Here is a 27,839-nt window from a genome sequence, read left to right as displayed (position 1 = left end):
GGGGCCCTGCCTGGCCTTATTTGTGTTCTGTTGTATTCTGTTGTTATAGTGTGATGTATTTGCTTTCGTGGGCCATGGCTGCAGTGTTTATATTTGCTAAGAAAATTGTATATATGAGAACTACATGCAGAAAACCCTGAGGGGGTGGACTGTAGGGTAAAGAAAATGTCAGGCTTTTCTGCCCTCCCGCCATGAGGACAGATGATGTATCCCTGCGGTCCTGAATCATGCCTGATGGCGGCACCTGGAGGAGGGTGTGGGCACAGGTAGACGCGATTCACCTGGGCTGAGACTGGGCTTTTAAGGGCGGCGTCACGGGGACGCCAGGAGAAGCCGAGAACGAACAGAAGTTGAAAGAGAAGCAGAGAAGGCCGGAGAGCCCAGAGAGAGTGAAGACCTGCTGGGGGCCGGGAGGCCTGCCAGCCTCCTGGCCCCCCAGCACCCCTGCCTGCCGTGTGCCTGGGAATCCCAATAAAAGGCCTGCAAAAAACCACTGAGGACTCTGACTCCTCCTTTACCTGTTCTGCTGGATCCTAGTAAAACCTGCTCAGTGTCATTCCTGCCTTACAGTGGGGAACCGTCTGGATCCTCTGGCGGGGCACAGGCCGGGTCCCCTAGCGAGGAGGCCTTAGGTGCAAGGGCCAAGCTGGGGGACTGGAGCCTCCACAGCACCCGGGGGCTCCCGGGGACGGCCCCCAGGCCCCCACCCAGGCTGCCTAGTCCCAGATTTCTGGAGGGGTCCAGACCCTGGGTGGTCAAGGTGAGGTTGCAGGTGCCGGAGCGGGGGTTGGCCCGATCCGTGATGAGCCGGGATCTCCACCTGGCGGACGCAGATGTATCCTAACAAGGCCACGTGTGTGTGAGCGAAGGGCGCTGGGGGGTCACGGGTGTGTGGACAGCCCCCGAGGAGGGGCTGCAGAGAGGAAGGCGCTGGGGTCCGAGGCCCCAGAGCACAGTGGCCTGCGGGGCAGGGAACTGCTCGACTGCGGATGGGAAGGCCCCGGCCAGGCCCTGACCAGCCCAGGCCCCACCAGCCCAGGCCCCACCAGCCCAGGCCCCCCCAACCAGGCCCCACCCTGCTCACCGGACGTCGTCTGCTTCAGCTTCTCGTTTTTCTTTTTCCTCCATTTCCAGGGCTTGAAGATCCTGCCCAGCGTGGCCAGCTTGCTGTTCCTCCTCACAGGGGGGGTGCGGATCCCTGAGACCAGATATTCGGGGCGCCCTGGGGGGGTCTGGTCCATCTCATCTGCAAGTGGAAAACCAGGGACACTCAGAGCCCACCAGGCCCCCACTGCCTGGCCCAGCGCCCCCCTGAGCGGCACCAGCCACACTCGAGGCCGGGTCACAGGGTCCTCAGGGGCGGAGGCCCTGAGGGTCGCTCCAACTGGGGCGCTCAGGGGGACCCCTGCCAGCTCCTGGGTGTGTGGAGCCGGAACAGGCCCACGTGGCGGCAGCCCGGCGGGACCCAGCACCACAGGCTCTCGGCTGCCACCCGAGGGCGGCGGGTGCATGTGCTCGGACCTGGCCTGCCCCCGGCACAGCTGCTGCCCCTCAGCCGGGACACCCACCCACAGCAGCCCGCTGGGTGACCGGCCCCGCTGCTGCCTGTGGGGGGCGTGGGGGGGACTCAGTGAGTTTAGATGACCCCGGGAGCCCCTCGAGGGTACCGGAGGAGCAGCAGGTACCAGGAGGGCCCCAGGGGAAGGACGGGGCTGCCAGCGGCAGAGGACGCCGGGTCCCCTTGTCCCTGCTTCCCCAAGGAGGCCCGATGTAGCCGCATCTGGATCCCGGCCCCGCCGTGCTCAGGCCTCTCAAGAGCCGTGGGAGTGATGCCTCAGGAGCCCGGGACACCCCGGGATGGCAGCCTGGCTGCAGCCTCCAGGCAAGTCCGAGGTGCTGTCCACAGCCCGAGGCCTCCACTCCCACAGTTCGGGTCCGGACACCGGGAGCTGGGGCTGAGAGGAAGTCGGGCGCGGGGAGACGTGCGGCTCAGAGGCGCACGCACAGCCCAGGGGCGCACGGCCTCGGCCGGCTGGCCTCTCTGGCTCACTGGTCAGGGCGGGCGGCTCTGGCAGAAACTTCCCTGGTGGTTTCTCCTGCAGGGTGGGGGCCGGGGCAGTCGCCGCTGGCCCGGGCCAGGCACTGGCTGGGGGCGTCTGGTTTCATCCTCCATAGTTATGGGGCAGAAACTGTCTGTGTGCCCCGTTTACAGACAAGCGAGCTGAGGCTCAGCACCGTGAGCTGTTTCCTGGGCTCCCGGAGCAAGGAAGGGAGTGGGGCGGCCTCGCCAGCCAGCTCCGGAGCCCCCGCTCTGCTGAGCCGCCTTGGGGCGACCGTGCCCATTCACCACCCAGGCCAGGACACAGCCCGGGGAACACGAGAGGCAGCACCCGGGGCTACCCCCCTATTAACTGTCCAGGGGCTGTGTCCGGGGGGGTCCCACGGTCACCCACGGCCCAGCACCCGGGGGCGGGGGGGCGAGTGAGGAAGCGGGGGGCAGCGGCAGCCGCACGGGCCCCCCAGCGCTCACAGCCCCCTGCAGGCTGCAGGCACGGATGGCCTTTCCTCCAGACGCTTCGGGCCGTGTTCCTGTCCTCGCCCCCTCCCCCCGCCCACGGGGCCAGATGGCAGCGGGAAGCCAGAGCCGCGCGGCCCCAGGAAAGCCGGGGTCCGGGAGGCGACGCTGGCACAAAAGAGAAGGAACTGGCCGGGTCTCCCCACGCCTGCAGCTCGTCTGAAGATGAAGCCGAAGGTCCCGATGCTGAGCGGGCTGAGGGTCACTCACTGCTCTGAGCTGCCTCGGCCCGCCGGGAGCCGCGGTCCCCGGAAGCACGCCTGCAGGCGAAGGGAGCCGGAGGGAAGCCCAAGAGGCGAGTCTGGGTGGGATCACGGTCAACGGCTAAGCCCTGCCCAGAGGAGACGCCACTATGGGGTCCCCACCCATGCTGAGCCCACGGGTGTCCTCAGCACAGCCTGGCTCATGGGGGCGCTGGGCCACTGAGCAGCTGCGGCTCTCTCGCCTCGAGAATCCACTCAAGAATCTAGTCAGCCGTTCACTGGGCCACCGAGTCACCGAGTCACGCCTTTATGATGCCAAGCAGGTGCCAAGACGGCCCCAGTGCAGAGGGACAGAGCTGAGCAGCAGAGCCCACCTGGCGTGGGAGGCGCTGCAGCTGCAGGTGTGAATTAAGAAGCTGCGCTGCTCATCACCTGGCCCCAAACAGCCCCCACCCGGGGACTCCACTCCTCGCCCCCTTCCTCTTGCCCCGCTGTGCGCACACCAGCACGTGCAGACACCAGCCGCGCACACGTGGCTGCACGTCCAGCAGGGAGCCCAGTGGAACCCCAGCTCAGAGACCTGCTTTGTCTCTTACCAATTGTCCCTTGTGCTGGGCCAGGAGCGACGCCCCAGGAGACTGCTGTCACCAGGGGCCAAGAGCCCAGGCCCAGAGGCCACAGACCCCCAGGGTCTGACGTTTGCACCTCCAGTGCCCCGGGGGGAGCACCTGCCCCCCAACACCTGTGTCCAAGTGATGGGACACAGGGCTCGGCAGCCCATGGAGCTGACTTGCACCTCAGAAACCTCCAATCAAGGTCTCTTGGGTGACAGGGAGACACCCAAGGGAGGGGCAGGGGTGCCTCGCCGTGCACATGGGTGCAGTGAGCGAGAGCGGGTGTGAGGGGCAGGGGTGTATGAGGAGAGAGGGGGCCCTGTGCGTAGGCACCCACAGAGAAGAGGGTGGGCGCACCCAGATGCTTCCCTCCAACCCCAGCTGGGTGTCTCTGGGGTCTCTGGGGCTGCGAGGGCCCCCTCCCTGCCGCGGAGGGCGCCCGGGTGCAGCACGTGAGCGGGCCCTGGGCCTCCGGAGAGCAGGGCAGCGCCCGTGCCAGGGCGCCTCCGCCTGTGAGGAATTAGCAGCTAATTAGCGGAAACATTTCCCACATCGTGTGAGCAAGAGGCACCTGCAGCCACACAGCAGGGCCCTGCGGTTCCCAAGTGCCGGAGGGCGGGCAGGCAGCACAGACACGGGAGCCGGGGTGTCTGCACCCCCAGACAGCGCCAGCCCCCCCCTCCGTGGGCTCGGGGCAGGCAGACGCTGGTCTCGGGCCCCCGCCCCACCCACCTCCCGTGTCCCACCTGAAAACCCGCAAGGCGGGCCCCGGTCTCGGCGGGAAGGAGCCGCCCGCGTGGCCGAGCTCACGGGCAGACGTCCGCGTGGTGCGGCCCCACACCCCCACTCCTGCGCCCCCGTCCCTGCAGGAGGTCGCCCGGCACGCGTCCTTGTGGGGTCATCTGTCTTTCCCGCAGGGACCGAAGTTCCATGCGGGCAGGAGCGGCGCCCTCTGGTCGTCACCGGCGCGTATCCCGGGGCCCCTGCGCCTGCGGGAGCTCAGGGGGCTACGGTGGAGGCTTCCCTGGCACCCGAGCGATGTCGGCCCTTTCTGCCCCCTCGCCATCCCCCCTCTCTCCACCTCTCCGGGCCGTGGCGGGAAGCCCGCGAGGCCAGGCCCCAGGGGCCCCCGCTGAGGGAGACCCAGCGAGTGACGCCGCTGGCAGCGGCTCCGGCTTATGGGTTTTATTTGCGACCTCAGGGACTCACTCCCGTGTCCCCCGAGGCCCCCGGAGCACAGAGCGGTCTGCGCTGGAGCCAGAGGGGAGAAGCCCGTGAAGGGGAAGGGAACAAGGGGGCAAACGGGAAGATCCCGGGGTCAGGCCCCGTGAACGGGACACGAGCCGTGGAGGGCACAGGCCGGACCCCGGGCACAGCCTCGTCTGCAGCCCCACAGCAGCGGGGCCCCCTGGGTCCCAGGCTTGGCGGCGAGCGTGACGGGGACGGGTCCCCTCGCCCTCTTTCTAACTGGGGTGCTCAGAGGGCTTCCCCCTGGGGACCTTTCCAGAGGGACTGCTTGAAGCAGAGCTGGTGGCCATGGCCCAGGGGCCAAATCGCCCCCATTGGGCTTTATAAATAAAGCTTTATTAACCCGCAGCTCGGCCCTTTCATTCCCGCCCCAGCTGCGTGGCTCTGGCAGGACCCGACAGGACTGCGCCTCTGCGTGCGGAAGCCGCTGCCGCTGGTCTGGAGGGAACAAGGGCCTCAGCAGCAGAGCCGGGCCTTGTGGCACCAGCACGGAAGGTAGGTCAATGGTCATAACAGTGACGGGTCCCTCTGCCCTCCTCGCCAGGGCTCACCCAGGCCTGTGACCACCGGGCCTCCTGCTGGCTGGCCACTGCCTCAGCATCTCCCCCCCTTGCTCAGGGTCCAGGGGCCGAGAAGCAGAGAAGGTGACGCAGGGGCCTCGCTGAGCTGCAGCGTGAACATGGGCCCCTGCAGGCTGAGGCGCACGCGAGCTTCCATGGGGGACGGCGAGCCCTGGAACGCTCCAGGGAGCCCCGAACTCTGTGTGTTCATTCTGAGCCATCACCCCTAGAGGCAGGCGCGACCCTTCAGCTCCAGTTCACGCTGAGCAAGTGCAGACGGAGGCGGGAGCTGGTGAGCAGCAGATCAGCCTTGGAGCCGGGGTCTCTGGGATCAGCCTCACTAGCCTGGCACAGCCCCAGCGTCGCCCCGACCTGGTGCCTCGTGGGCGAAGACAGTGGGGAAAATGCTGCCCATAATGCAGCTTCCCCGCAGACCCCCACCATCTGTGATCCCAGCGGGGACTGGGCAGTCCCGCCATGGGTCCCCTCCAGCAGCTTGGCCAGCTTCTCCTCCCCCTGCATCGGGCAAGCTGACTCCACCCCCCTGTGCCCTGCACAGAAGCTGTGCAGTGGGGTCCCACATGAGGGCAGTGGCTGGACGTTCTCCTGCTAAGTGGTGTTAATTACAATTTATTTAGGAACAGAGACACCTTCCCCCCAGTGTCTGGGAGCCATTAGCAGTCTCTAAGCTCTTAGTGGAGGCTGGGCTGGAACATTCCAGGGGCCTCAGGTCCCCTCCCCACAAGGACAAGGGAACATGCCCCACCCCCACTCCCATGGCCACCCACGCCTCTGACAACGGCGGAAAAATCAAGACATTCTCCAAGTGGTGTCTTTTCCTCCATGTGTTATGGAGAAAACAGCACATTCAACAGCAAGGTCCATCTGTTTCTATCAAGCCCCAGGTTCTGCCAATGGCCGCGGGCCTGCCAGCCCAGCGCCCCACTCCCCGGTGGAGACCAGCCCCGGCCATAAGGCAGGTGGGTCTGAAATGCTGCCTGGAGTTTGGCACCAGGAACGAAACGTGAAGACTGCAGGGCGGCCCTCGTGCCCACCCCTGCTGCCCCTCAGCCACTGGACGGAGCCGGACGCGTCTGTGTGGGTCGAGGCCCACTCGGAGAGCAGCTCTGGCAAGAAGCCCAAAGACATTGCAGGAGCTGGAAGCGGCTGGTGGAGACAGCCTCCCCGAGCTCGCACACGACGGAGGAGGGCGAGGGTTCAGAGCGGCGGGGGACGGCCGCACCCAGGCCTGCTGTGCAGGAGCGGACGGACAGCACGGCCGCACGCGGAGCCATACCTAGCTGCGAGGTGAGGCTCGTGTGAGGTCAGCCGAAGCTTAAGGACCAGCAATGTCGCGTCGAAGTGTCCGCACACCGTAGCATCTTTCAGAGGAATTAAACGCACGTCAAAGGCTGGGAAATTCTGCTCCAACAATTTGCATTTTGAAAACGTGTCCCCTATTCATTTTGCTTGGACCAGCGCACTCTGCGATGAGGCACCGGCTAGTGAGGGCTGAGGCTTCACGGCCCGAGGCCCTGTGGCCACGGCTGGGCTCCCGGCGCCAAGCCTGCTGCCCACGCAGCTGGTGCGGGAATGAAAGGGCCGAGCTGCGGGTTAATAAAGCTTTATTTATAAAGTCCAATGGGGGCGATTTGGCCCCTGGGCCATGGTCCACCAGCTCTGCTTCAAGCAGTCCCTCTGGAAAGGTCCCCAGGGGGAAGCCCTCTGAGCACCCCAGTTAGAAAGAGGGCGAGGGGACCCTTCCCCGCCACGCTCGCTGCCAAGGCCCGGGACCCAGGAGGGCCCCACGGTGCTGTGGGGCTGCAGACGAGACCCCGCTGCAGAGAACAGCCCCGCAGCGCCTCACGCAGCTGACCCTGACGATTCCACTCTGGTCAACCCCACAGAACGGCAGCCGTGTCCGGGGGGCGTGCACTCGGGCAGCCTCCTTCTCCCTGCTGGCCCCGGAGTGGGAGGGGCGAGCGTCCCGGGCGACGGCCGGGGAGCAGACGCGGCGCCACGGAGCCCACGCAGCCGGAGGAAGCGGGTTCTGATCCGGGCCACGCGGCGGAAGCTTGAAACCCGCTCCGTGAAATCGCCCAGCGCCCCCGGCCCCCCACAGACACGCACGGTCAGATTCTGCTTCTAAGGATCCAGCACCTGACTCTAGCAGAGTAGCGTCGCCCCAGGGAGAGAAATAAAAGGCAGGAAATTCCCTTGAAAAAAATGCCACCAACAACCGGAGGAGATGGGGGGCCCGGCCTGCAGCCCCAGCCGCGGCCCGGGCCCTCAGCCGCTTCTTCGCCCGGTGTGAGCAGGGCCGCGAAGGGACTGATGTTTCAAAAACCTCCCGCAACTGGACCCTTGGGCACATTATCTTCGCGAGACCTGCGGGTCTTCTCTGGGCAGGGATGGCCCTCGCGGGCCCCAGCCTGGGAAGCGGGAAGGCCTCTGACCACCGAGCACCCGCAGGTGCCCCCACGGAGACCCCGCGACATGCTGGCATCCTCGACACTCGCGGCGCCTCTCGGCTTCTTCCCCCAGGACGAATTTGTTGGCTTGGATTGAACCCTCTGGGTATCGGGGGACGGGCACATGGCACGGGCGGCTCCGGGTTTCAGCCGCCCCCGCTGCGGGACACACCCTCGCTGACACTCCAGGACGCGCCCCTGACCTGGCGGCGGGGCATGCCGCGATGACCTCGTCACGCCGTCGCTCCAGGCTTCCAGGTTTCCAAAAACACACGGGTTAAGCAATCCTGGCTGAGAATCACTTCACGCTGGAGTCGAAAGTTACCCTGGACATTAACTAGAAAGCAACTGCGGCGAAGGAAGAAACTGTCCGGCCGGCCACGACTCCCCATGGAGGGGGCGACCTCCAGCAGCTCCGTCTAGGGAAGCTGACAACCCAGCCCCGCCCGAGCTGCGGGGGCAGAGGGGTGTGAGCAGGATCCGGGGGCAGGTGTCTGCTGGATCGTCCACAGGCCCGGCTGTGTGCGACCCTGAGGGTTCGTCTCAGATGTGGACCCCAAGTTTCTGCAGAGTTTTTCTTAGACTTCGGGTGGCCAGAAAATTAGCCCTCGGGAGGGATCCCAAAGCTCCATGTTAGCAACAGAATTCTTGCTACTCACATCATGTCTCCTTATTAAGGCCCCAAAGGAAGGGACGGGCCTACTCTTTCAGCTCAGGTCAAAGAGGCAAAGCGCAGAGCTGAGGCGCCTCCTGGATCTCAGAGCCCCTCGCGGTGCCTGCCGGGCCTCCTGCGAGGACGTCCAGGCCGCAGAACATGGGCCGTGACAGCGCCTCCTCTTTGGGGCTGTGGTGGCGCCCAGGGGACACTCTCAGCACCGAGCCTCGGGGGGAAAGAAAGGTGAGCCGGTGCGTGGGTCCCGTGGAAGGTGGAGCAACCTGGGCAGTGCCAGCCTTGCCCAGGGACACGGGGGAGACCCCACTGTGCTTACCCCTCCCCACGCACGCGCCTCCACGATGGCCTCCATCAAAGCTTCAATTAAAAAGTTAGCAGCTTTTTCATTATCCCGCCCAGAAGGATCCACTGAATAAATCCTCCCGGGCCTCTTTCAGTTTTTATGAGAACAAAAAACACTGCCTGGATGTGCATTTATGATGGAAACAAAATGAGCTTGGGATAAAGCAAGGCTCCGGATCAGCTGAGCTCTGCCTGCCTCGTGAGCACAATAAACTTCGATTGCATTGTGTCCATCCATTCTCCACCCACCCACCCACCCACCCATCCCGCCTCCTCCCCACCAGGCAGCACGGGGTGCAGGGCAGACACCCAGAGTCAGAACATTTGGGTAGGGGCATCTCAGAGGGAGGGGAGCTGGAGGACGGGTCACGGCCAGGCCCCAGGAGCTGGACACACTCTAGCCTGGACCCACTGCTTTGGCCCAAAGGCTACTTGTGGTCTTGGCTCTGCTGCCCAGCAGTGTCCAGCGTGTGGAGACATCGGGGCATTTGGGAAGTGAGTGAGTCCATCCCGCCAGGGGAAACGTGGACGACGCCGGGGGTCCCCAACTGTTTGTCTGTTTTCAGGTGGCAACATCTGCCCAGGACGTTTTTCCTCCAATAGTCAACACTCGGGGGCAGGCCGCGTGGACCCAGCCGTGAACCCCTCTATATCATTTATTAAAGAAGAAATAACGTGAGTCTTTCCCACCCGCGGACAGACTCGTGGAAGAGCGGCCTATCCTGAGAGTCCCGGGGCCTGGACGCAGCACCGGACAGGGCTCAGCACAGTGGCAGCGACGAAGGGTGGGGGGTTGAAACCCACGTGCAGAGACATCCCGAGGCGGGTGGGCTTGGTCCAGCAGACAGGGGGGCTCAGCGTCAAAAATCAGTCAGCAAAAACTTTGCCAGCTGAGTAAGAGGGAAAATCACCCATTTCAATAAACACAGAGCTGGCGCTCGGCGCAACACACCCCGCATTTATGATTAACAACCGTTAGCTCATTGGGAATAGAAGGAACTTTCTTAGGCTCAGAAAGGTATATAGAAAAAATCTATTAGAAACTCATAGTGATGAAATATCGAGAGTTTTCCCGCTGAGACTGGGGATGAGACAAGGTGTCTTTGTCTAAAATTATACTAAAGGTTTTCACCAGTACGGCAAGGATCAGCAAGTTGGAGAACTGGATAAGAAGAAATGAAGTTCTTTTTTCCCCCTAGAGAAATGTTTTTAGAAAATCCAAAAGAATTGCTAGAACTATCAATAGAACAAATTAATTTGGCAAGCTTCTTATATAGTTGTTCCATAGACAAAAATAAACTGCATTTCTATATGCCAGAATCAAAGATTCAGAAAAGGGTATTTAAACAATGAGACCATTTTAAAAGTCATCAAAAAACCCACAACACACCTCAAAATAACCCCAGGGAGAGATGGGCATGCAACCTCTAACCGGAAAGGATTGTTGAGAGCAAAGAAATCGAGCCACAGTGGCAGGTGCCCTGCTCGTAGATGAGGAAGCTGGAGGCTTTCATGATACCATTTCTTCCCAAAATGACCCTGGGACTCAAATTAAAACAGTAACATATCCCCGTGTGTGTGTGTGTGTGTGCGTGTGTGTGTGTGTGTGGAATTATTTATGACTTTCATATGGACATGAATAGGACTGAATGGCTGAGATAATCTCGAAGAACACGCGCCGTGAGGGAGTTACACGCGCCCGCCCTGACTGGTTATAAATCCACAATAGGGATGACAACGTGCTCTCCACGCAAGGACAGAGACCCCGAAACAGTATGTGCGGGGCAGGCAGAGACCACCCAGACCCAGTGCCTGATTAGGAGCAGGGACGCAGCCGTGCAGTGGGACAGGCCAGCCCTTGCCACGAATGGGGCTGAGCCTCCGGCTATCCGTCGGAAACACTGATCGTGAGTCCTCCCTCGCCCCAAGTCAAAATCGATCCTGACTTCTAAATGTCAGGATAAAACAATAAAACTAATAGAAAACATAGAAGAATATTTTCGTGGTTTCGAGATAAGCAAATATTCCTTAAACAAGACACACAAAGGGAAACATGAGAAATATCTCAATATTTAAATGGAGATTAAATATTTCTTTTCATCAAAAGATACCATCAAGTGAATGAAAAGTCAAGTCACAGTGGGAAATGTGTACGATACGGGTCTCCCCGCAAACACTCGTGCCAAAGACATGCTCATTCATTCGGTGCTTTGCACGCTTGGGAGTCTGGCATATTTTTTTTTTAAAGATTTATTTATTTATTCATACAAGCACTGGGGACAGTCAGATGCACAGGAGGGTGAGAGAATTCACCAGAGCCAGAGCGGGGAGCAGAGCAGGCAGACTGACGAAATACGCTGCTGAGGGGAGCAGTGGGCGGCAGGAGAGGTCTGTGGACCATGTGGGACCCTCACCCGTTGGCCGGGGATCGAACCGGCGCTGCAGAGGCTGCGGGCAGCTTCGCAGCCCAGCGCTCAACCGCTGCGCCACAGGGAAGGGCCGAGTCTGGCGTTTTTATGGGAGTGCTGCCTGTCAATAAAATGTTCCTGATTTTTTTATATTAAAAAAACTTGTCTTCTGACTGTCCATGCTGTGCAGGAAAGGAAGACGCGGCCAAGAAGCCATTTAAATGTTAAAATGTAAATAGGAAAACAAATGTGATGGAAATGTCTGTGGGTCTCTGCTTCCCCAGCTCCAAGGCAGTCAGGAGCCTCGAGGCCCCAGGGGGACTTACTCCCCTGCGCCCATCTGGCCTGCGAGCTGGAAGCCAAGCCCTAGACCCCACCCTGGGAAAGCGGCACTCCCCGCTGTGCTGCAGGGCAGCTTCCGCGCTGTTGCAGCGACCCGCCACGCTCAATGTAATGCTTTGCCATCAAAAGAGAACGTGTCTCCCAGCGTGACTGAGTGGCCAGGGCCACGTGGGCACCAGGTGCCTGTGGTCTGGGCTCACCAGCAGTGCTGACAGGGCCTCCGCTGGGGCTGGGCTGGGGAGCCAGGGCCTGGGGGCACAGCCGTCTGTGCTGCCACTCCTGGCCAAGGTGCTTCTGACCACAGGCCGTGGGATTTCTGTGGTGGCCAGAGGGGGCATCACTGTGGGGTGCAATTTGATGACCCATCCCACCGCCACCCTCAAGGAGCAGCATTCACCTGATGAAGCACAGGTGTGTCCGCGGAGCAGCAGCAATCCCCCAGGTTGGGAAGTTCTTGCTCAAGGGGACCAGGCAAAATGCCAGGGCACTGAGGGGGCTCCAGTGCCTGGGGAGCCTGTCTGCTTGTGGCCAGCCATGCCCACCTGGCCACCTTCCTCCCGCCACTGAGCGGGAGGACAGGAAGCTGCTGGCTGGTGAGGGGCAAGGCCCTGGCAGCCAACTGGGGCGGAACCCTAAGCAGAGGTCTGGGAAGAGCCCTTGGGGGCGCTCCTGGGCACGTGAAGACAGACTCAGTTGAGGTCCCAGTACGATGCAGGAAACAGAGGAAAAACTAAGACGGAGTGAAAATGAAACTCTTTAAGCTTAATAGAAATAGAAGCATTAGGGCCTCCCTAGTGGCGCAAGGGGTTAAGATGCAACCTATGAAGCTGTCTGCAGCCACTGCAGCACAAGTTCAATCCCCGGGCAGGGAGCTACCCACAGGGTGCAGCAGACCTCTCCTGCCTCCCTGCTGCTCCCCTCAGCAGTGTATTTCAGTCAGTCTGCCTGTTCTGCTCCCCACTCTGTCTCTGGTGGATCCTCTCACCACCCCCCCCCCACACACACACCTTTGGCCAGTACCCCAGTTCTTGTGTGCATAAATAAATAAATCTTTAAAAAAAAATAAATGGCAGCATTCAAGAACAAAGGAGTGGGTTAATCTAAAGAGTTTAATTCAAAATCCATGCAGAACACCTGACGGTGACCGCTGGGCCACAGTCACAATAAATCACAGAGGGCGAAATCTTTAATACACAGAGACCACATCAAAAGCGACAAGGAAAACAAAGGCTTACCCTTCCTCCACTCCCAGTTGACAAGTGTACAGGAGACTTGGTCTCTTGAAGAAAAAAAGTAAACAGCAAAAATACGAAAAGAAAATTCAGTTCCACAAGCTGTCCAAAAGAAGTAAATTAAATAATGAGCTTCCATTTTTGCCAAGCTGGTATTTGCTAGCTGCTCATCATATCGGAGGATTTGGAAAGACGAGAGGGTTGCAGATGGTGGTGTAAATTGATACTGTCTCCCTGAGAAGCAGCTTGGCAGTGTGTGAGAAGAGCTTTCAAAGTTTGTAGCCCTTGAACAGGCACAGATCTCTCAAGAAGGAGGTAAACACAAAGCTCTCTCTGCACGAGGGAAACCCCACCCGCCCCAGCAGCAGGGGATGTGAACGGTGGACGAGGAAGGACAGAACTTCACTCCTCCGTGGAAATCGTGTGCTTGAAAACATTGACTGACAGTGAAAAATTTCAAGACACAACGCTATATTTAAAAGCAGGATGTGTAATTATAGCTGCGATGACATCAGTATTATAACGTGTATATCTGTGTGTACATTAAAAAAGATGAACAGCATGCAAATATTTGCAGCCATGCACTGGGGGCGATGTGATTTCATGCGATTTTCATTTGATTTGTATGTTCCCGATGTCATCAGTGGGCTTGTGGAGACTGACTTTGAGCAAATGATTCAGGTGATGTTTTCCTAGTAAGTTAGCAGCCGTCACTCAGTTAACAAAATAGGAAAATGAAAATATCAATCGCAATAGCTTCCTTTCGAAAGCGGCTGGGTTATTTTTCTCATCAACACTATAACAAAACGTCGGGGGAAAAAGACGTGGTAGGGGCAGCTGTAGCCAGGAGCATCCATTCGGATGCAGAGGGGGAACTCCCATGTTCTCCTCCAGGCTTTTCTGAAGGTGGAGCGCTTGACGGGGCCTCGGCCTCGTAGGGAGTGCAGGGCCCTTGGGGCTGGAGGAGTCTCAGGGAAAGGGAAGGCTGCCCCGTGGCATGGGCGCGAGGGTTCGGGGAAGCGATGGCAAGAGAGGGAGCAGGGCAGATGGGAGCTGACCCTGGCGGGACTGCGTCTCCCAGACAAAGGCTAGCAAGGATGAGACGATGCAGCTGGGAATTAGGAGCTGCCCGCTGGCACATTTGTCCAACTGGCAGAGCCAAAGGTGCAAGAGAAAGGGCGAAGTATTTCAGCAGCCTCGCAGGAGCTGAAACAGAATCGAGCGGCTGTTGGAGACGGGGTAGGAGCGGGTCTGCACACGGGGCAGGCTGGCAAACTCGGCTGCTCCTGTGCCCACCGTGCTGGCTGGGCTGATGCCTTCGGCCCCATCCAGACCCTGAGGCCGTCTCCCGAAGGACAAACCAAGCCCCCCAAAATCAGGGCCAGCCACGACTCAGGGGGACCCCTCCCACCTCACATCGCACATCTGCCCCTCCTCCCCCCGAGCGCCACCGAGAGCTGAAGAGAACCAAGGGGAAAACTGTTTTAGAGATGAAGAGTCTCCGAGCTCACTTGTTGGAAAACGACGGACCCGAATCTGTGATGTTCCCTAAGAAGTGGGCAGCACCCCGTCAGGAAAATGAAAATACCAACTGCAACAGCAAACACGAACACACAGAAAAGAAACTCACGAGAAATTGTCGGACTCCTCAGGGGAAACTGTAAATTTAAACAGAAAGTAATACTCGCTTTTTAAAGCATCTCAAGTAACGGCGATAGAGACCAGAGTCTTGAATGAACAACTTAACTTGGTAAGGAGACTGATTCTCCAAATCACTTTATCAACCACATGTAATTCTAGCTGTGTGATGTAATCTAAGTTGATTATAACCTGATTATATTGCTATTCGTTTTTTTCTCTAAAGATGTATTTATTTATGCAAGAGCTGGGGGACAGGTCAGAGGTGCGGGGGATGAGAGGATTCACCAGAGACAGAGTGGGGAGCAGAACAGGCAGACAGATGGAAAGCACTGCTGAGGGGAGCAGCGGGGAGACAGGAGAGGTCTGCTGCGCCATGTGGGTAGCTCCCTGGCAGGCCGGGGATCAAACTCGTGCTGCAGAGGCTGCGATTGCGTCATAGTGTGATGCTTAACCCCTTGCGCCATCAGGGAGGCCCTATATTGCTCTTCTTCCTATAGAATACATGTGACAGAAAACTAGAATGCGAGGAGCCTCATATTAAAATAGATAACAAATAAATGTAATAATACATCATTACATCTTAATTTTAATTGCAATTAAAAATATATATAAGTATAAAGGAAGCTGGGTATTAAAATATATAATAAAACTAAAGTTATTAAGAGGACAGAGTAAGGTAAATAAAAGAAAAAGGGGAACTTAGTATAAATATAAAAAGGGGGTATATGATAAAATTAGCATCTCAAACCAATAGCAAAAATGGACAATTCCGAGGTTGGCACTCAGTGTCTGAACTTACTCAGGTCAGGACATTACACCTCACGTGCAAACAGTGAAGTTTAAATATAAAGAAAAGGGGGCCTCCTTGGCGGCGCAAGGGATTGAGAAGCAACCTATGAAGCTGTCCGCAGCCTATGGGCCGTCTGCAGCCTCTGCAGCCCACATTTGATCCCCCGGCCGGCCGGGGAGATACCCACATGGCACGGCAGACCCCTCCTATCTCGCCCGCTGCTCCCCTCAGCAGTGGATTTCAGTCAGTCCTCCTGTTCTGTTCCCCACTCTGTCTCTGGTGAATCCTCTCACCCCCTGCACCTCTGGCCTGTACCCCAGCTCTTGTATGCATGGATATATAAATCTTTAAAAAATAAAGAAAGAAAAGAAACCTAGAAAAGAACTAGAAGAAAATAACGAGTAGCTATTTATCTGAGATGGAGAGACTGTACCTATAAAAGCGGCTAACAAAGCCTTTAGGTCAACAGTACTAGTGCACTTGATCTAAGGATTTGTAAAATAATGTCGAAGAAACACAACACACACCATTAAAAAGACAACAGCCACCGCAAATGTCCCCAAACCACTGGACAGGAGACCTCCACCGGCAAGGAGACAAGAGTACAGCTGAGACCCCACAGCCACGTCCACGGGGGCATGGAAAGAGGAGCCGCGTGGTGCTTTGCTGTCCATCTTTGTCTTGCTTTGCTCAGCGCCGCGCCAGCTCCGGCGCCCAGACGCGCGAAAGCCTTGAAAGTGTTCAGGCCTTTTAAACTGACAAATCTTACTTCTAAAGAGGGAGCCTCGGGAAAGGAGTGAAGAGGAGCGAGCCTGAAGGGGTCTAACTTAACTGTTCAGACAATGGAATAACTCCTGCTATTAAATATCGGGTTTTCAAAGAAATCTTTTAAAAATGAGAAATTGCTGGTGTGGGTGTGAAATGGAAAAATTAGGTTCCAAAGCTAAATATAAAGTTTGCTTTAAAATAGGCGGCCTATGAATGTTAATCCTGTGTCTATATGCGCAGACACATGTAATCAACTCGCTCTCGTTCAGCCAGTTGGGCATCTTCTCCGGGGCAGACACTGGAGAGAATGAACAAGGCATAAAAGGGGGGTCCCTGGGTGGAGTTTACTGCCTAACGAGATCGCTCCTCCCTCTCTCTCTCTCTCTCTCTCTCTCTCACACACACACACACACACACCCCACACATGCACGCATGGCCAAAATGGATCAACATGGAATGATATCCAGAGGAACTTGGGTAATAATCATTTTCTTTCTTACACTAAGAAAATGTTTCCACCCGACCTACGTCTTATTTTCAATATTGGGAAGGAGACGGGGTAAGAACCTCAGCCCCCCTGCCTGGGACACAGCCCTTCTCCCACCCCGCGCCCAGGGCCCCGCCCGCGCGTGAGCCAAGCCATGTTCCCCCGGATTCACCGCGCGCCACTCCCTCCCCTGCCCCCGCAGAGCCCCCCTGCTGAAAGCCAGAGCGGGTGAGGAGAAAGATGAGACAATGATCCGCCCACTACATTTGAAAAATCGAAATGACCTTTCAAAAGCCTTAGACTTAAAATAAATGCATGACTCAGGAACAAGTGATCCCCGGTGAGTAACTGTCGCCACAAAAATACCTCCGCACCGTCCCCAGTGGTAGATAATTCACCGCACAAAGAGGCCGCTTGTGCACACACGTCCTGCCCAGAAGTGGAGGTGACTGTGGTGACCTGCGGGGCTGCTGACGGCTGCGGTGCTGGCGGGGTCTGTCCGGAGGGGACAGGGCGGTGGAGCCCACAGGTGCCTCCGGAGCTGCGCAGGCGGGAGAGGGCCGAGGGGCGGCACGAGAGAGCTCTGGGACGTGGGTTCTATTGATATGTGTGTCTAGAATGACCGACGGGCCTCGGGGGTTGGGGGGATCTGGACTGGTGTCCAGTGAAGATGCAGGAAAACACCAGCCCCACCCCCAGCTGCCCAAGACCACACACCACGCTGAGGTCGGACCTTCCCGGCGGGACTACGAGATGCCGGCGCAGATGCCCAGATTGCCCAGCGCGTCCCCTGCCCGCCTGCGGGCAGCGCCGTCCTGGCTGAGCAGGTGCCCCTCGCTCTGCAGGGGGAGCAAACTCAGTCCGGGGAGCAAGACCGGAGCTTGAGAAGGACAAGGACGGTTTTGAGTTGTGCAGACTCCTTTCCGCGAGGGGCCTCTCGGGAGGCCGAGGGGGAGGCAGAGCGGATGCAGGGGCGGGGGAGGGGGGGCGAGGGAGGAGATGAGGCCGGCGGGCTGCGGGCCGGCTGGAGTCCAGGCGTCTGGGTCTCGGGCCATGGGGTCCTCTGGCGATGTCCAGAGCAAGGAGGCGCCGTGTAAAATCTAACCATGTTGAAAACACATTCCAAAAAGAGTCTGCGTAGCAGAGGCTGGAAGCAGCCAAGACGCCCACTGACAGGTACGTGGAAACCGCTGCGTCCCTCCAGGGGAGATCACCTGGGATGACAGGGAGCCACATCCGAGCGCGTGAAAGGCGCTGCCGAGATGCGGCACACGCGGGGGCCGGCGCGGCCTGTGGCTGGACTCCGCTCAGCCAAGCTGCCTCCTCGGATCCCAGCTCTGACGTCCCGGGAAAGACAAACTTCAGCGACGGCGAGAGGGTAAGAGGTTGCTGGGGGCCAGAGAGAGGGCTGCAGGGGGAGGGCAAGATGAGGGGAGCCCGAGAACCCCTGGAACGGAGGACACGTGACACCAGGCACTCGTCCAAACCCACAGCGTGGACACGCCGCGTGTGCGCTGGGGCCCGCCCTCAGCGAGGACCCCCGCACCGAGGCGCGCGCTGTGACAGAGCACGGGCTCGCGCACCGCCAGAGAGAGCAGAGCCTGGGGGGAGCTGCTCGGGGACTCGGCTGCCCCAACAGTTTTCTGTCACCCTAAAACTGCTCTGAAAACACACAGTCTATTTGACAGTAAGAGTTGCTGCTGCCAGGGTCCTGCGGTCCTGTTGCCCTCTGGTCATTCCCAGCCTGCTGCGGCCTGCCCGCCGCCGGGGGGCCCTGTCGTGGAGAAGCAGACGGGGGTGCAGGGACACACACGGCAGGTACCAGACGTTTCCGCGCGGGCCCGGTGCCGCCGGCTGGATGTCTGAGCGCCCGGTTCTGCCGCCTCTTAGGTCTCAGAGCCCTGTTTTATGTTTCTCTGTAGAACAAAATCAAGTGGACCAGAGGAGGGCACGAGGCTCCCGGCCTGCTGCTCGGCACCCAAGGGCTCTGACTCAACTCCGGCAGGAAGACAAACGTTCACAACCATGTACCGTCCCAAATGTGATCACGGGGTTAGAGGGTGACACTGTTTCCCATCAGACTTGGAAACGTGTGTTACAGATGCACAGAAATACGCGTGTCGGGTGCACCCAAGCCTGGGGAAGGGCGGCCCTGCACCCAGCACCTGGACCCCCCCATCTCCTCACATGCATCCCCCACCATCTCCCTCCGGGATGCCAGGGCTTTAGTTTGCAGCAAACGGAGACATGATAGCATCTCAGCTATAAATATGACTTGAATTTCAGTCAAGATGACTTGTATTCCAGTACTCGTCGCGTTGACACATCTTTCAGAATTTTCAATAACCTGGCTTGGTCACAGCTTCCCTACTACTCTCTGCGTGACTATAAACTGGCAGGATCTTTGCAGACCAGACTTAAAACACACATAGCATTTGGTGCAGCAACTGCAATCATCAGAAAAGAGGTTACACAGGCACCGGAAGTGGACGCGCAGGTTCACAGTGGAGCTGATTTTATCGACAAATGGATCCCCCAACAAGGCACCAGGAAGGGCCGTGTTATGTTACATGTGCTCCTCAGACCAGAAGGAAGCCCTGGAACCACGGAGCACGCCTGATATTCTGATATGAAATGATCTGCATGAAACAGTGCAAAGCAGAGGCACCAGCAGCGTGCACAGACAGCCAGTCAGTGTGAAGACACGCAGGCACGGCCTGACCTCTTGCAGCCGGGAGCCACAGAGAAACTCATAACAGAGGCGGCCTCGGGAGGAGGACTGGACCAGCAGAAGACAGGAGTAGGAGGGAGACTCTTCAATGTCCAATGAAAGTGATGGTGATGATAACAGCATCGATGGCGTCCCTTTTCATGGGGCTGAACTGTTTTACCCTATGGATGTATCATCTGTTCAAATATTTTTTAAATAAATGTAAGAAGGAAGGAGGGAAAAAGAAAAACATTTGCCAGCCCAGACGCAATATCCAGCCCCTAAGGAGATTTGAAATGAATCATAACAGAGAGGAGACGGGACTCAACGAAACCAGCAGCCTTCTTTGTGTGGCATGAAGAGCAACGCCTGGGAGCAGGGATGGGCGCTTTGAACCACCTTTCCTGAAGCTCTTGGCCCTGAATCTGGGGAGTTCCATTGGGATCCCAGCCCAAGATTAAGGAAAAAACAACACACAGAAGCGTTGAGGTCTCCTGGCACCCCCCCTCGCCCAGCCCCGTGGCCTGGAAACAGACAGAGTCACCGCCAATGTGCTCCATGCTCCGGCCTCCCCTGGCCTGGCTGAGGCGGCCCCCTGTCCCTCGGGTGGTCTTGGTCAGTAACAACTCAGTGACATCCCTTTCCATTTAATACTCCAGCAATTGGCTGATGTTTGTACAGCTCAGAAATGACCTTTGGGCTTAATTTGGCGTTGGGAGTTGGGGGATGAGGAAGACCACGTGGGCAAAACCATGTTTCTGAACCAGTTGCTACATCTGGGGGCTCAGATGAGCCGGGGCGGGCGGGGTGACTTCTGGGCAGAGAGGACGTGACAGGAGGAGCCAGCACCACGGACAGCTCCAAGGACCGGCCTCGCGGGCTCCGGGGCTCATTGACACTTTCTCCAGGAGAAAAGAAAAAGTCAAACCCGACCTCGAACTCGAGCCTCCAGCCGTCCAGGCTTTCCCTGCCCCTCTAAGCTCCACCCCAAGCAAACACCTAATTAAATTTTTTTTCCTCTTATTTCTCTGAACAATACACACGCTTGACATCACAGCAGGACTATCAACCACACGCACACCGGGGCTGGGCCTGTCTCTCCAGTCCAGTCCTTGGAGTGTGAGCACACACTCACTTGCACGCATGCTTGCCCACACCCTCTCCCCTTTGACCTTGGCCCACCCGCCACCCCTCTCACGCTCACAGGGATGTGCCACGCTGCCCAGCTGGAGCCGAGGGACCAACCTGCGCTCTGTGTCTTGTGACTCGCTGTGTCATGGAAGTGCAGGCCGGGGCCTGGGCGTCCCACAGTAAGTCAGGCCCCTCTGATCTGCGTGGCCCCTCGCCGATGGCCAAGCCGGTCACTTCCAGTTGTCCTTTATCACACACAAACCCCACCCCCTGCACGTGCCTCCTGGTCCGCTTCTACTTGCCTGGAAATAGGCACAGGGTGTTCGCACATCGCCAGCTTACTTGATGCTGCCACACCGGCTCTCCAAGACGCCTGCACGCGTCCATGGCTGAAATGGATGCGAGCTGTTTCCACACCTTCGCCAGCTCTTGGTGTTGCTGCCCTTTAAAACATTTTTGTCTGGCTCCTGGACACAAAAGCCTTTTCTTTTTCTTCCTGTATTCCTTCTAACCTCCCCCCTCCTTCTTAGCCTGTGACCTCCTGGGGCACCAGGCGTGAGGCTCATGGGTCACCACCAGCAATAGCCTCTACGCGAGGCCGGGGGAGGCTGGGGGTCCTGCCACTGCAGCCCGCGGGTCCAGCCTTCCAGGAGCAGCCAGCGGCACGGGGGGCATGGAGGCTGCCCACCAGGCACGCCTGTGCCGACATTCTTCACAGACTCCAGGAAGGGGTACTGGCCTCTCGTGTGCACCTGGGGTGATAGACGCCACCTCCCGATGAGCCTCACGAGGCCCGGGTGGGACAAACGGGGACGGATTAGCATCACAGTGGCATGACCTCAGCGCCAGCCTCCTTGCAAATGGCACCTCTGCTCCACCCTGGGACTCCCTTCTGGATTACTGCGGGGGGCTGTCAGCCGGAGCCCTGCGCAGGAGCGTAACACGGTCAGTGTCCCAGAACGGAACCAGGAAAGTAAGAAGGAGGCAACGGGAAGAAGTCGATGATTGCCCTTTGAGGTGCCCCAGAGGTAGACACGGTGTCCCGAGGGGCTGTTCTGAGGCCCATCAACCCCAAGTGGCCAAAGGTTGGCCAGGCCCCCCTTCCGCGGGCCCTGTGGGCATCCCCCATGGCAGCCGCCCAGGACACCAGCAGAGCGAGCCGGCCATGGGGACGGGGCAGGGGCCACCCCTTGGTGTTCACCGCGGTCCTGGGCCATCTCGGCAAGGCCCCAGCTCTGAAGGCCAAACTCCGCTGAGGTCTGCAGAGACTCCCAATGAGGAGAGGCGGCAAGAAATAAGCTTCCCAAGAAGGACCCCCAGCCCACCCACACTCGCCCGCTCAGGAGGGATCCACAGGCCCCAGCCCCTGGATGGGTCAGCCGTGTGAAAGAGTGCCAGGACCCCACGCCCGCCTCTGCCCGTCGTTGCTGCTCTTCAGAGACTCCAGCAAAGCCGTGAAAGAGACCAGCAGCCTACTGTTTGGTGCCAGTTGGGCAGAGTTTGAATCTTTGAGGCAGCGTTGCTGGCCATTTGTGGCATCTCTCGTCAGCCACTCTGCTCCCCAGCGCTGTGGAGACTGAAGTGCGCTCCGCCTGGCCCGCGCAGCCTACTCAGTGCTGGACCAAAGCATGAGCTTTCCACACGGGACCTGGCAGACGGCGGCACTCTGCTTCCTCTCGCCCCATAAACAGAGAACCGTCGATGGTTACAGAAAGGGCTCGTACACCCCCCATCAAAGCAAAACGAGCACCTCCGAGAGGCGGAAACTAGGACCATGCCCTTTTCCAGAGAGAAATTGAGCTCAAGAGGCAACATGAAAAATGCCTGACCCCAAAGTGCCGGGGGCGAGGGGTCCGTGTGGGCAGGCCCGGGGGCGAGGGGTCCGTATGGGCACGCCCCGGGGGCGAGGGGTCCGCGTGGGCACGTGCAGGATGGGCGCGAACAGTGCGCTCCAGCCTCGTTCCAGATGCTGAGTTTACAAATGTCTGAACAGGGACAGGACAGCGAGGGCTTCAGCCAGATGGCGACTGTGCTCACCTCTGGGCGTGGGTTATGGGTGATGCTGTTTTACTGGCACGTGTCTCCACCGTCCGAGGAGCTGTGGGCAATAGGTGAGCGGGTGCAGGGGGTTCTGGCTGGCGGGGGACTGTGCCTGTGCTGCCTGGACCCCGCTGGTAAGGACTCTGCAGAGCCCCCTGGAGGCAGCATCCAGCCCCGTCCCTTTGAGGGTGCCCTGAGCCCCGCCCCACGTCCCGGTCAGTGGCCTCTTCTCCCCTCAGGCTGTTCTGGCTTCCAAGGAGGAGCCAGTGTCTCCTTCATGAGCAGCGAGCGCCAACCTCCGCGCGAGCCCTGTTCTACCCCTGGCCGTGCTATTTCCCAGCAGGCTCTGCTGCGGCGCACGTCAGGCAAGACAGAGGCTCGGGAAGGCCAAAGGCCTCACCCCCAAGTCAAACCACTTGACTGTGGAAGGAGAACTCCAATTCCCTCTCTCGCCCTCCCTTCCTGCTAACGTTGCCCTCAGCCTCTCTTCCCTGCCCCTCGCTTCTTCACACCCGGGGCCTCTAGCACCTTCTCCCTCCTTCTCCCGCCGTGTCTGCAGTGCCTGCTGGTGCTGAGCACCCCAAGCGGGTGGGCGAGGCTCCTGTTTCGCGGCCCCCTCGGTCCAGGAGGGGCGTGCCACGTGCCGCGGGGCTGAGACAAGGCAGAGGGGAGCAGAGCGAGCACCCCCGTGGCTGTGGGCCGGAGGGGCCGCTGGTCCCCGGCGCTGCCTGCCTCCTCACGGCAGGGCAGAGGTCACCCGAGCACAGAGGCCCACGGGTCTGTGTCTCTGCACCCCTAGAGACAAGATACCGCCCCCAGAAGTGACAGCGCCATCAGGATAAACCACCGCAGCCAGCCCCGTGCGGCTGGTTGGCGGGGCAGAAAGGGGCGTGTTTCTCCACCTCTGCCAGCCAGGCCTCTCCGCCCCATTCTGCTCCGCCCCAAGTCCACGCTGGCCCCGACTCCAGCTCGTCGTCCTCGGAGAGCCATTTGGAGCCCAGGGCCTACGAGGCTGTGTGCACACCGTCGCCGCTGCCTCCGTGGGCGGCACGCTTGGCACGAGGAGCCCACGGCCGCGCAGTGACCCTGGCCGAGACCCCGGGCAGCGAGAAAGACGCCCGGGCAGCCAACTCCACACTCGACTGGACGCAGGAACAAGCCCAAGCTAGGTCAGAAGAGCCGCAGGCTGAGCCCGCCCAAGCTGCCAACACAGCTGGACGCACGGCCGGGTGCAGGCCCCGTGCTGGGTTGACAGGGTGACAGCTAACGGGTGACAGCTAATGGGTGACAGCTAACGGGTGACAGGCGCCACCTGAATCTCAGGAGTGCTGAGGTCACCGGTGGGAGCTGGCACGTCCCCTGAGCATCGACGCCAGTGCTGTTTGCCACCCTGACGGGAGAGGCACGAGGACCTCGGAATCCCGGCTCACGCCGATCACGAGCAAATCAAACAGGCCGTCCCGGGGCCTCAGGAACCCAAGCGTTTGCCCGAAATGAAGCAGCAGCCCTCGAAGGAGATCACGTTGGCTCAGATCCCCTCCAAGCCGAACAAGTGATTTTTAAGATTCCCGTAAAGCGGAGGAGGTCGGGGGATGGCCCTCGTGCTGGCTCTGCCGCCCCACAAAGGGGCACCTTCCTCCCCTATAATGCGGGGAAACAGTAGCACCTCCAGACAGCGGGTTGGAGACGACAGGGTCACTCGTGGGGACAGCGAGGGCGCGGCCCAAACCCACTGGCTGCTTCGCCAGCAGCATCCACCACTGTCTGGGGGTCACAGGACCACACTCGCCGCCCGGCCTTCAGCCTCTGGCAGGGGACAGTCCACCGTGACCCTGGGCAACTGCCCAGACGCTATTTATAAGTTGATGCGAACCCAGAGCCGGCGCACAAGGGCACCTCTGGAGCGGAGCCGCGCGTGACCCCCGGGCTCTCACCCAGCTCTGAGGATTGGGATTCCGGTCAGCGGCTCTGTGGGGAAACGTTCGCTGGCCTTTGTTCCTCAGACCGGACTTCACACCACGCTGCCTCGCTGGCCGGGCCTGGGCACTTGGGGGGTCCTGCCCACAAGTTCAAAGGAGCCGCCTCTGTAAAAGAAAGTCCTTCCTGCTGAACAAAGAAGTGGTGTTGGCTACATGGCATGTCGCGCAGGACAAGAGCGCAAAGCTCACATGGAGGTCAGCGCTCGCTGCGGCCCGTCCTCTAAACCCTCACTCCAGAAGGAGCCCTTCGCCTCGCAGGACCCAATGCAGGTCCCGGGGGGCGCCAGGCAACGGGTTGGAGTGGGGTCCCTCCGAGGGAAGGAGGGGGTGAGAGCTGGAGGCTCTAGCTCGGGGTGAGAGGCAGGAATGTGGGTTTTTCACCCCCCCAGACTGAGGGGAGCACTTTGATCAAGGCGCTGCCGGCTCCCGAAGGGACACTCTCCAAGCACCCGTCCAGGTTTAACCCCACGAGCCCCGTGTGGCCTCCATCCTACTCGGGTTACGGGAGATTTACCAGACACGGCGGATCAGCTGACGGTAAGCGATACACAAGAAGAACCAGGAAAAGACTAAACAGGATCGGGATGAGGAGAACAGTTGCTGTTATTGAAACACTGAGCATAGTTATAATAATGAGAACAATGTGGTTTTCTTGCAAAAATAGAAAGATTTCAGTGGGACAAAATGAAAAGGCCAAGCCCAGGCCCTGGGCATCTGGTGCATCCATGAAGAAGGCGGCGGCAGCCAGGGGAACTTGCAGGCACAGCCGCAGGGGCCGTGGCCAGGAGGAGCCTCCCTCCCGTTTCCCGTGAGCCTACGTCCAGGTTCATCAAAGCTTTGAATATAAAAAGTGAAAGCATAAAAAGAGTGAAAGTGGCCCTGGCCTTTCTGACCAAGCCGTGGGATCCAGAAGCCATAAGAGGAAGACGATCTTGATAGTCACCTGCGTAGAAGTGATTTTCTGTGTGACAAAAAGTGGAAAGACGGGCTTCGCGCCGGAGGAGCAGGCCGGGCCCCAGGGCAGCGCATGTGTGGGCTGCAGAAGCAGGACAGAAAAGCCAGCGCAAAACAAGCAGAGTGACCCCCACCCCTCCCCAGGGACCAGCAGGGGATTATTAAGCAAATTTGGGTGGGGGTGGAGGCTGGGGTACCGTCCTAATGAGACTGGAGGCCTAGAAAGATGAATCCTATTACCCAGGAGAAACTCTGCATGGGCCAGCAGAGGGGAGCACGTGGGGGGCTGGGGCTGCAACCTCCCAGAGGAGGCGTGGGAGGGGGTGAGAAGCAGCTGGCTGTTGGGGTGCTCAGGGGTTGGGGGATGCAGGACACAAGCACTGCAGTGACTCAAGGGGGCGGGAACGGTGGGGGGTGGCTGACGCCCGGATTTCTGACCTTAGCAGTCAAGTAGAAAGCAGTGTCGCCCACTGAGAACTCTACAAGAGGATGAGGGACTGCAGCTTTGGGGTCCCATTCTGAGCCTCCATTTCCCCTAGTGTCAAGGGAGGGGTTCAACATATTTTACCCACCAAGCCTGGTCCAGGCAACACACAGCCTCCTAGTATCCAAACAGCAGCTAAGAGGGCACAGAGCCGGGGGACTCAGCCAGACAGCAAGGTGTGCCCCCCAATTCTGAGCAGGTCACAGGGGCACCCCAGAGAAGTCTAAAACTGCTCAGAGAAGTGGGGAAACCACAGGACTCAACGAGCCTGGGCCCTGCTGTCTCTGCCCCAGTCTGCCGGGTGACAAACCACCTTTCCCTCACCAGAGGCGGCCCCTCCCCTGGCCACCCACCCCATGCAGGCCCTTGGGCCCCGCTACTGTGGCAGCCATAAGGCACTGCCAGGGCCCGAGCTCCAGCCTGCTCGGGGGGCCACCCTCAGGCGCCAAGGGCTGCAGGGGAGGGTCCCCCCATGGTCCATGCCCTGGCCCTCCACCCTTGCAATCCCATAAGGCATTTCTCCTGGCACTGACATGAGCTCGCATCCTGCAGAAAAGCTGGCTCTTAAGACGTACATTTAAAAATACCCACCGGGTGGGGTGGGTATATATGGAGAGGATGAAGCAGGCACCTCAGCCCACACAGGATGCAAATATGTGCCTTGAGCAGATCTGCGTTGTCTCCTTTTGGGGGCCTGAGGTATGAGCACCAGATAATAGAAATGAGCGCTCAGACCACGCACGGCGTCACCAGCAGAGCTTCGAGAACAGGACTCGGCCCCACGGGCTCTGCGGCCCCCCAGTTCGCCCCACTTCCCAGTCTTTCCACCACGGAGCTGCCCCCAACTTCACAGTTTGAGGAGAGAATTTCATCATTATTTATTCTCTCAGCGTTCATTCATCCCCGCCCCCACCGTGTTCCCGAACGGAGGGGAGAGGCTTAGGAAAAGGCCTGTGGAGGTTCCAAAAAGACAAAATTAAACAAAAGCCAGAGAGAAAACAAGTGGTGCAGAGGAAATGCGGAGTCTGCAGCTTAAATACACAAGACACAACCCCCGGGGGTGCTGGGCAGAGACTGGGGTCTGACTGCCATGGGGTGCCAGCTGCTGGGGCACCCCAGGGAAGGACAGACACTTTCTGACATTCCCAGAACCCCGAAGGGACACTGTCGGGGTCTCCTGGCCTTCTCTTGTCTGTGGGCTCCTTGGGATCCAAGGCTTGGGGTGAAGAGGAGCAGATCCCGGATGCTGTTCCTCCAGGGATGGGGGAGCCGGTGGCCTGAGTGACCCCAAATTTCCCTCCCATTTCCCCCCGCCCCGACTCTGCCTCCCACGAAGCCCGCGGCTCTTCCACGCGCACACACACCAGCGCAGGGCGGCGGCCGTTCTCGGCGGGCTCGCTTGGGGATCCATCAATCGATGAAAGAAACTTTACACCTCCGCGCTAGGAAGATACCGGAATCACTTTCCAGAAATGTTAAGTGGCCACAAAAGAAACGCAGTGGAAACAAGGCGTCGTGCGTCCACCCGGCAGCCCCCCGCAGACTGCCGGGGCTCCCTGCTGCTCAGGAGGCCTCCGTGGGCGGGGGCGGCACAGCCGGGCCCCCGAGAGCCGCACAGGAAGAGCGCAGGGCAGCGCAGTCAGCTGCCCCAGGACTTGGGGACAGTCAAGCCCTGGTGAGTGACGGGGAGACAGGGGTGCGCGAGGGGCGCCCGGGCACTGGGTGTGGCCCGGCCGGCCGGGAAGGGCAGGTCGCCGGCGCCGGTCACGCCCCACTCCTACCTTAAGGGTGACGGGCGACATGGCTCCTCGGCAGCCAGAGGAGGGGTCCGTTTGCACCAGGCTGGCAGCTCCGTGGCGGGTGCCAAGCCCACGGAGCGGGACGCGCTGGGATAGCACCTGACACCCGGGCCGGGCCGGCTCTGGGGAACGGGACCCGCCGCCTGCTCTGCGAAATGTCAGCTTCAGTGAAGTTCTCGGCGGATACCGAGCACGAGACTGGCCTTCTCCCCAGCGCCACCGCTGTCCTGGCTGTCCTCGCCCTGGCCCAGCGTCTTTATCTAAGTCTCCCCTCTTCCAAGTTTAAAAATCCTTTCCCATCACTGTCGCCACCGGGAGCGAGGCAGGAGCTGGGACAGTCCAGAGCCCGGGGTGGGGTGGCAGGGGTGGAGCTGGGTGCCACGCCGGC

General features: G+C 59.4%; 1 protein-coding gene across 2 annotated transcripts in view; it reads right to left on the bottom strand.

Annotated features, from left to right (window-relative positions):
- The window catches only part of PHACTR3 (phosphatase and actin regulator 3), a 100,349-nt gene that overhangs the window by 35,512 nt on the left and 36,998 nt on the right, over nt 1-27,839 (bottom strand). The window contains exons 1-2 of one of the 2 annotated variants that reach the window (XM_054698534.1): nt 24,170-24,209; nt 1,085-1,246 (exon numbers count right to left, since the gene is read on the bottom strand). In XM_054698534.1, the coding sequence (XP_054554509.1) occupies nt 1,085-1,241 (157 nt within the window). In that variant the 5' untranslated portion in view covers nt 1,242-1,246; nt 24,170-24,209. Of the gene's footprint in view, nt 1-1,084; nt 1,247-24,169; nt 24,210-27,839 lie in introns of those variants that run through there. The other variant, XM_037500999.2, reaches the window with a different exon arrangement.

The sequence above is a fragment of the Talpa occidentalis genome, unplaced genomic scaffold (genome assembly GCF_014898055.3).
Source record: "Talpa occidentalis isolate TD23 unplaced genomic scaffold, MPIMG_talOcc4v2.1 talOcc4.10, whole genome shotgun sequence".
Classification (NCBI taxonomy): Eukaryota; Metazoa; Chordata; class Mammalia; order Eulipotyphla; family Talpidae; genus Talpa; species Talpa occidentalis.
Note: the sequence above shows the minus strand (reverse complement) of the source record. Positions and strands in the feature narration are given on the sequence as shown.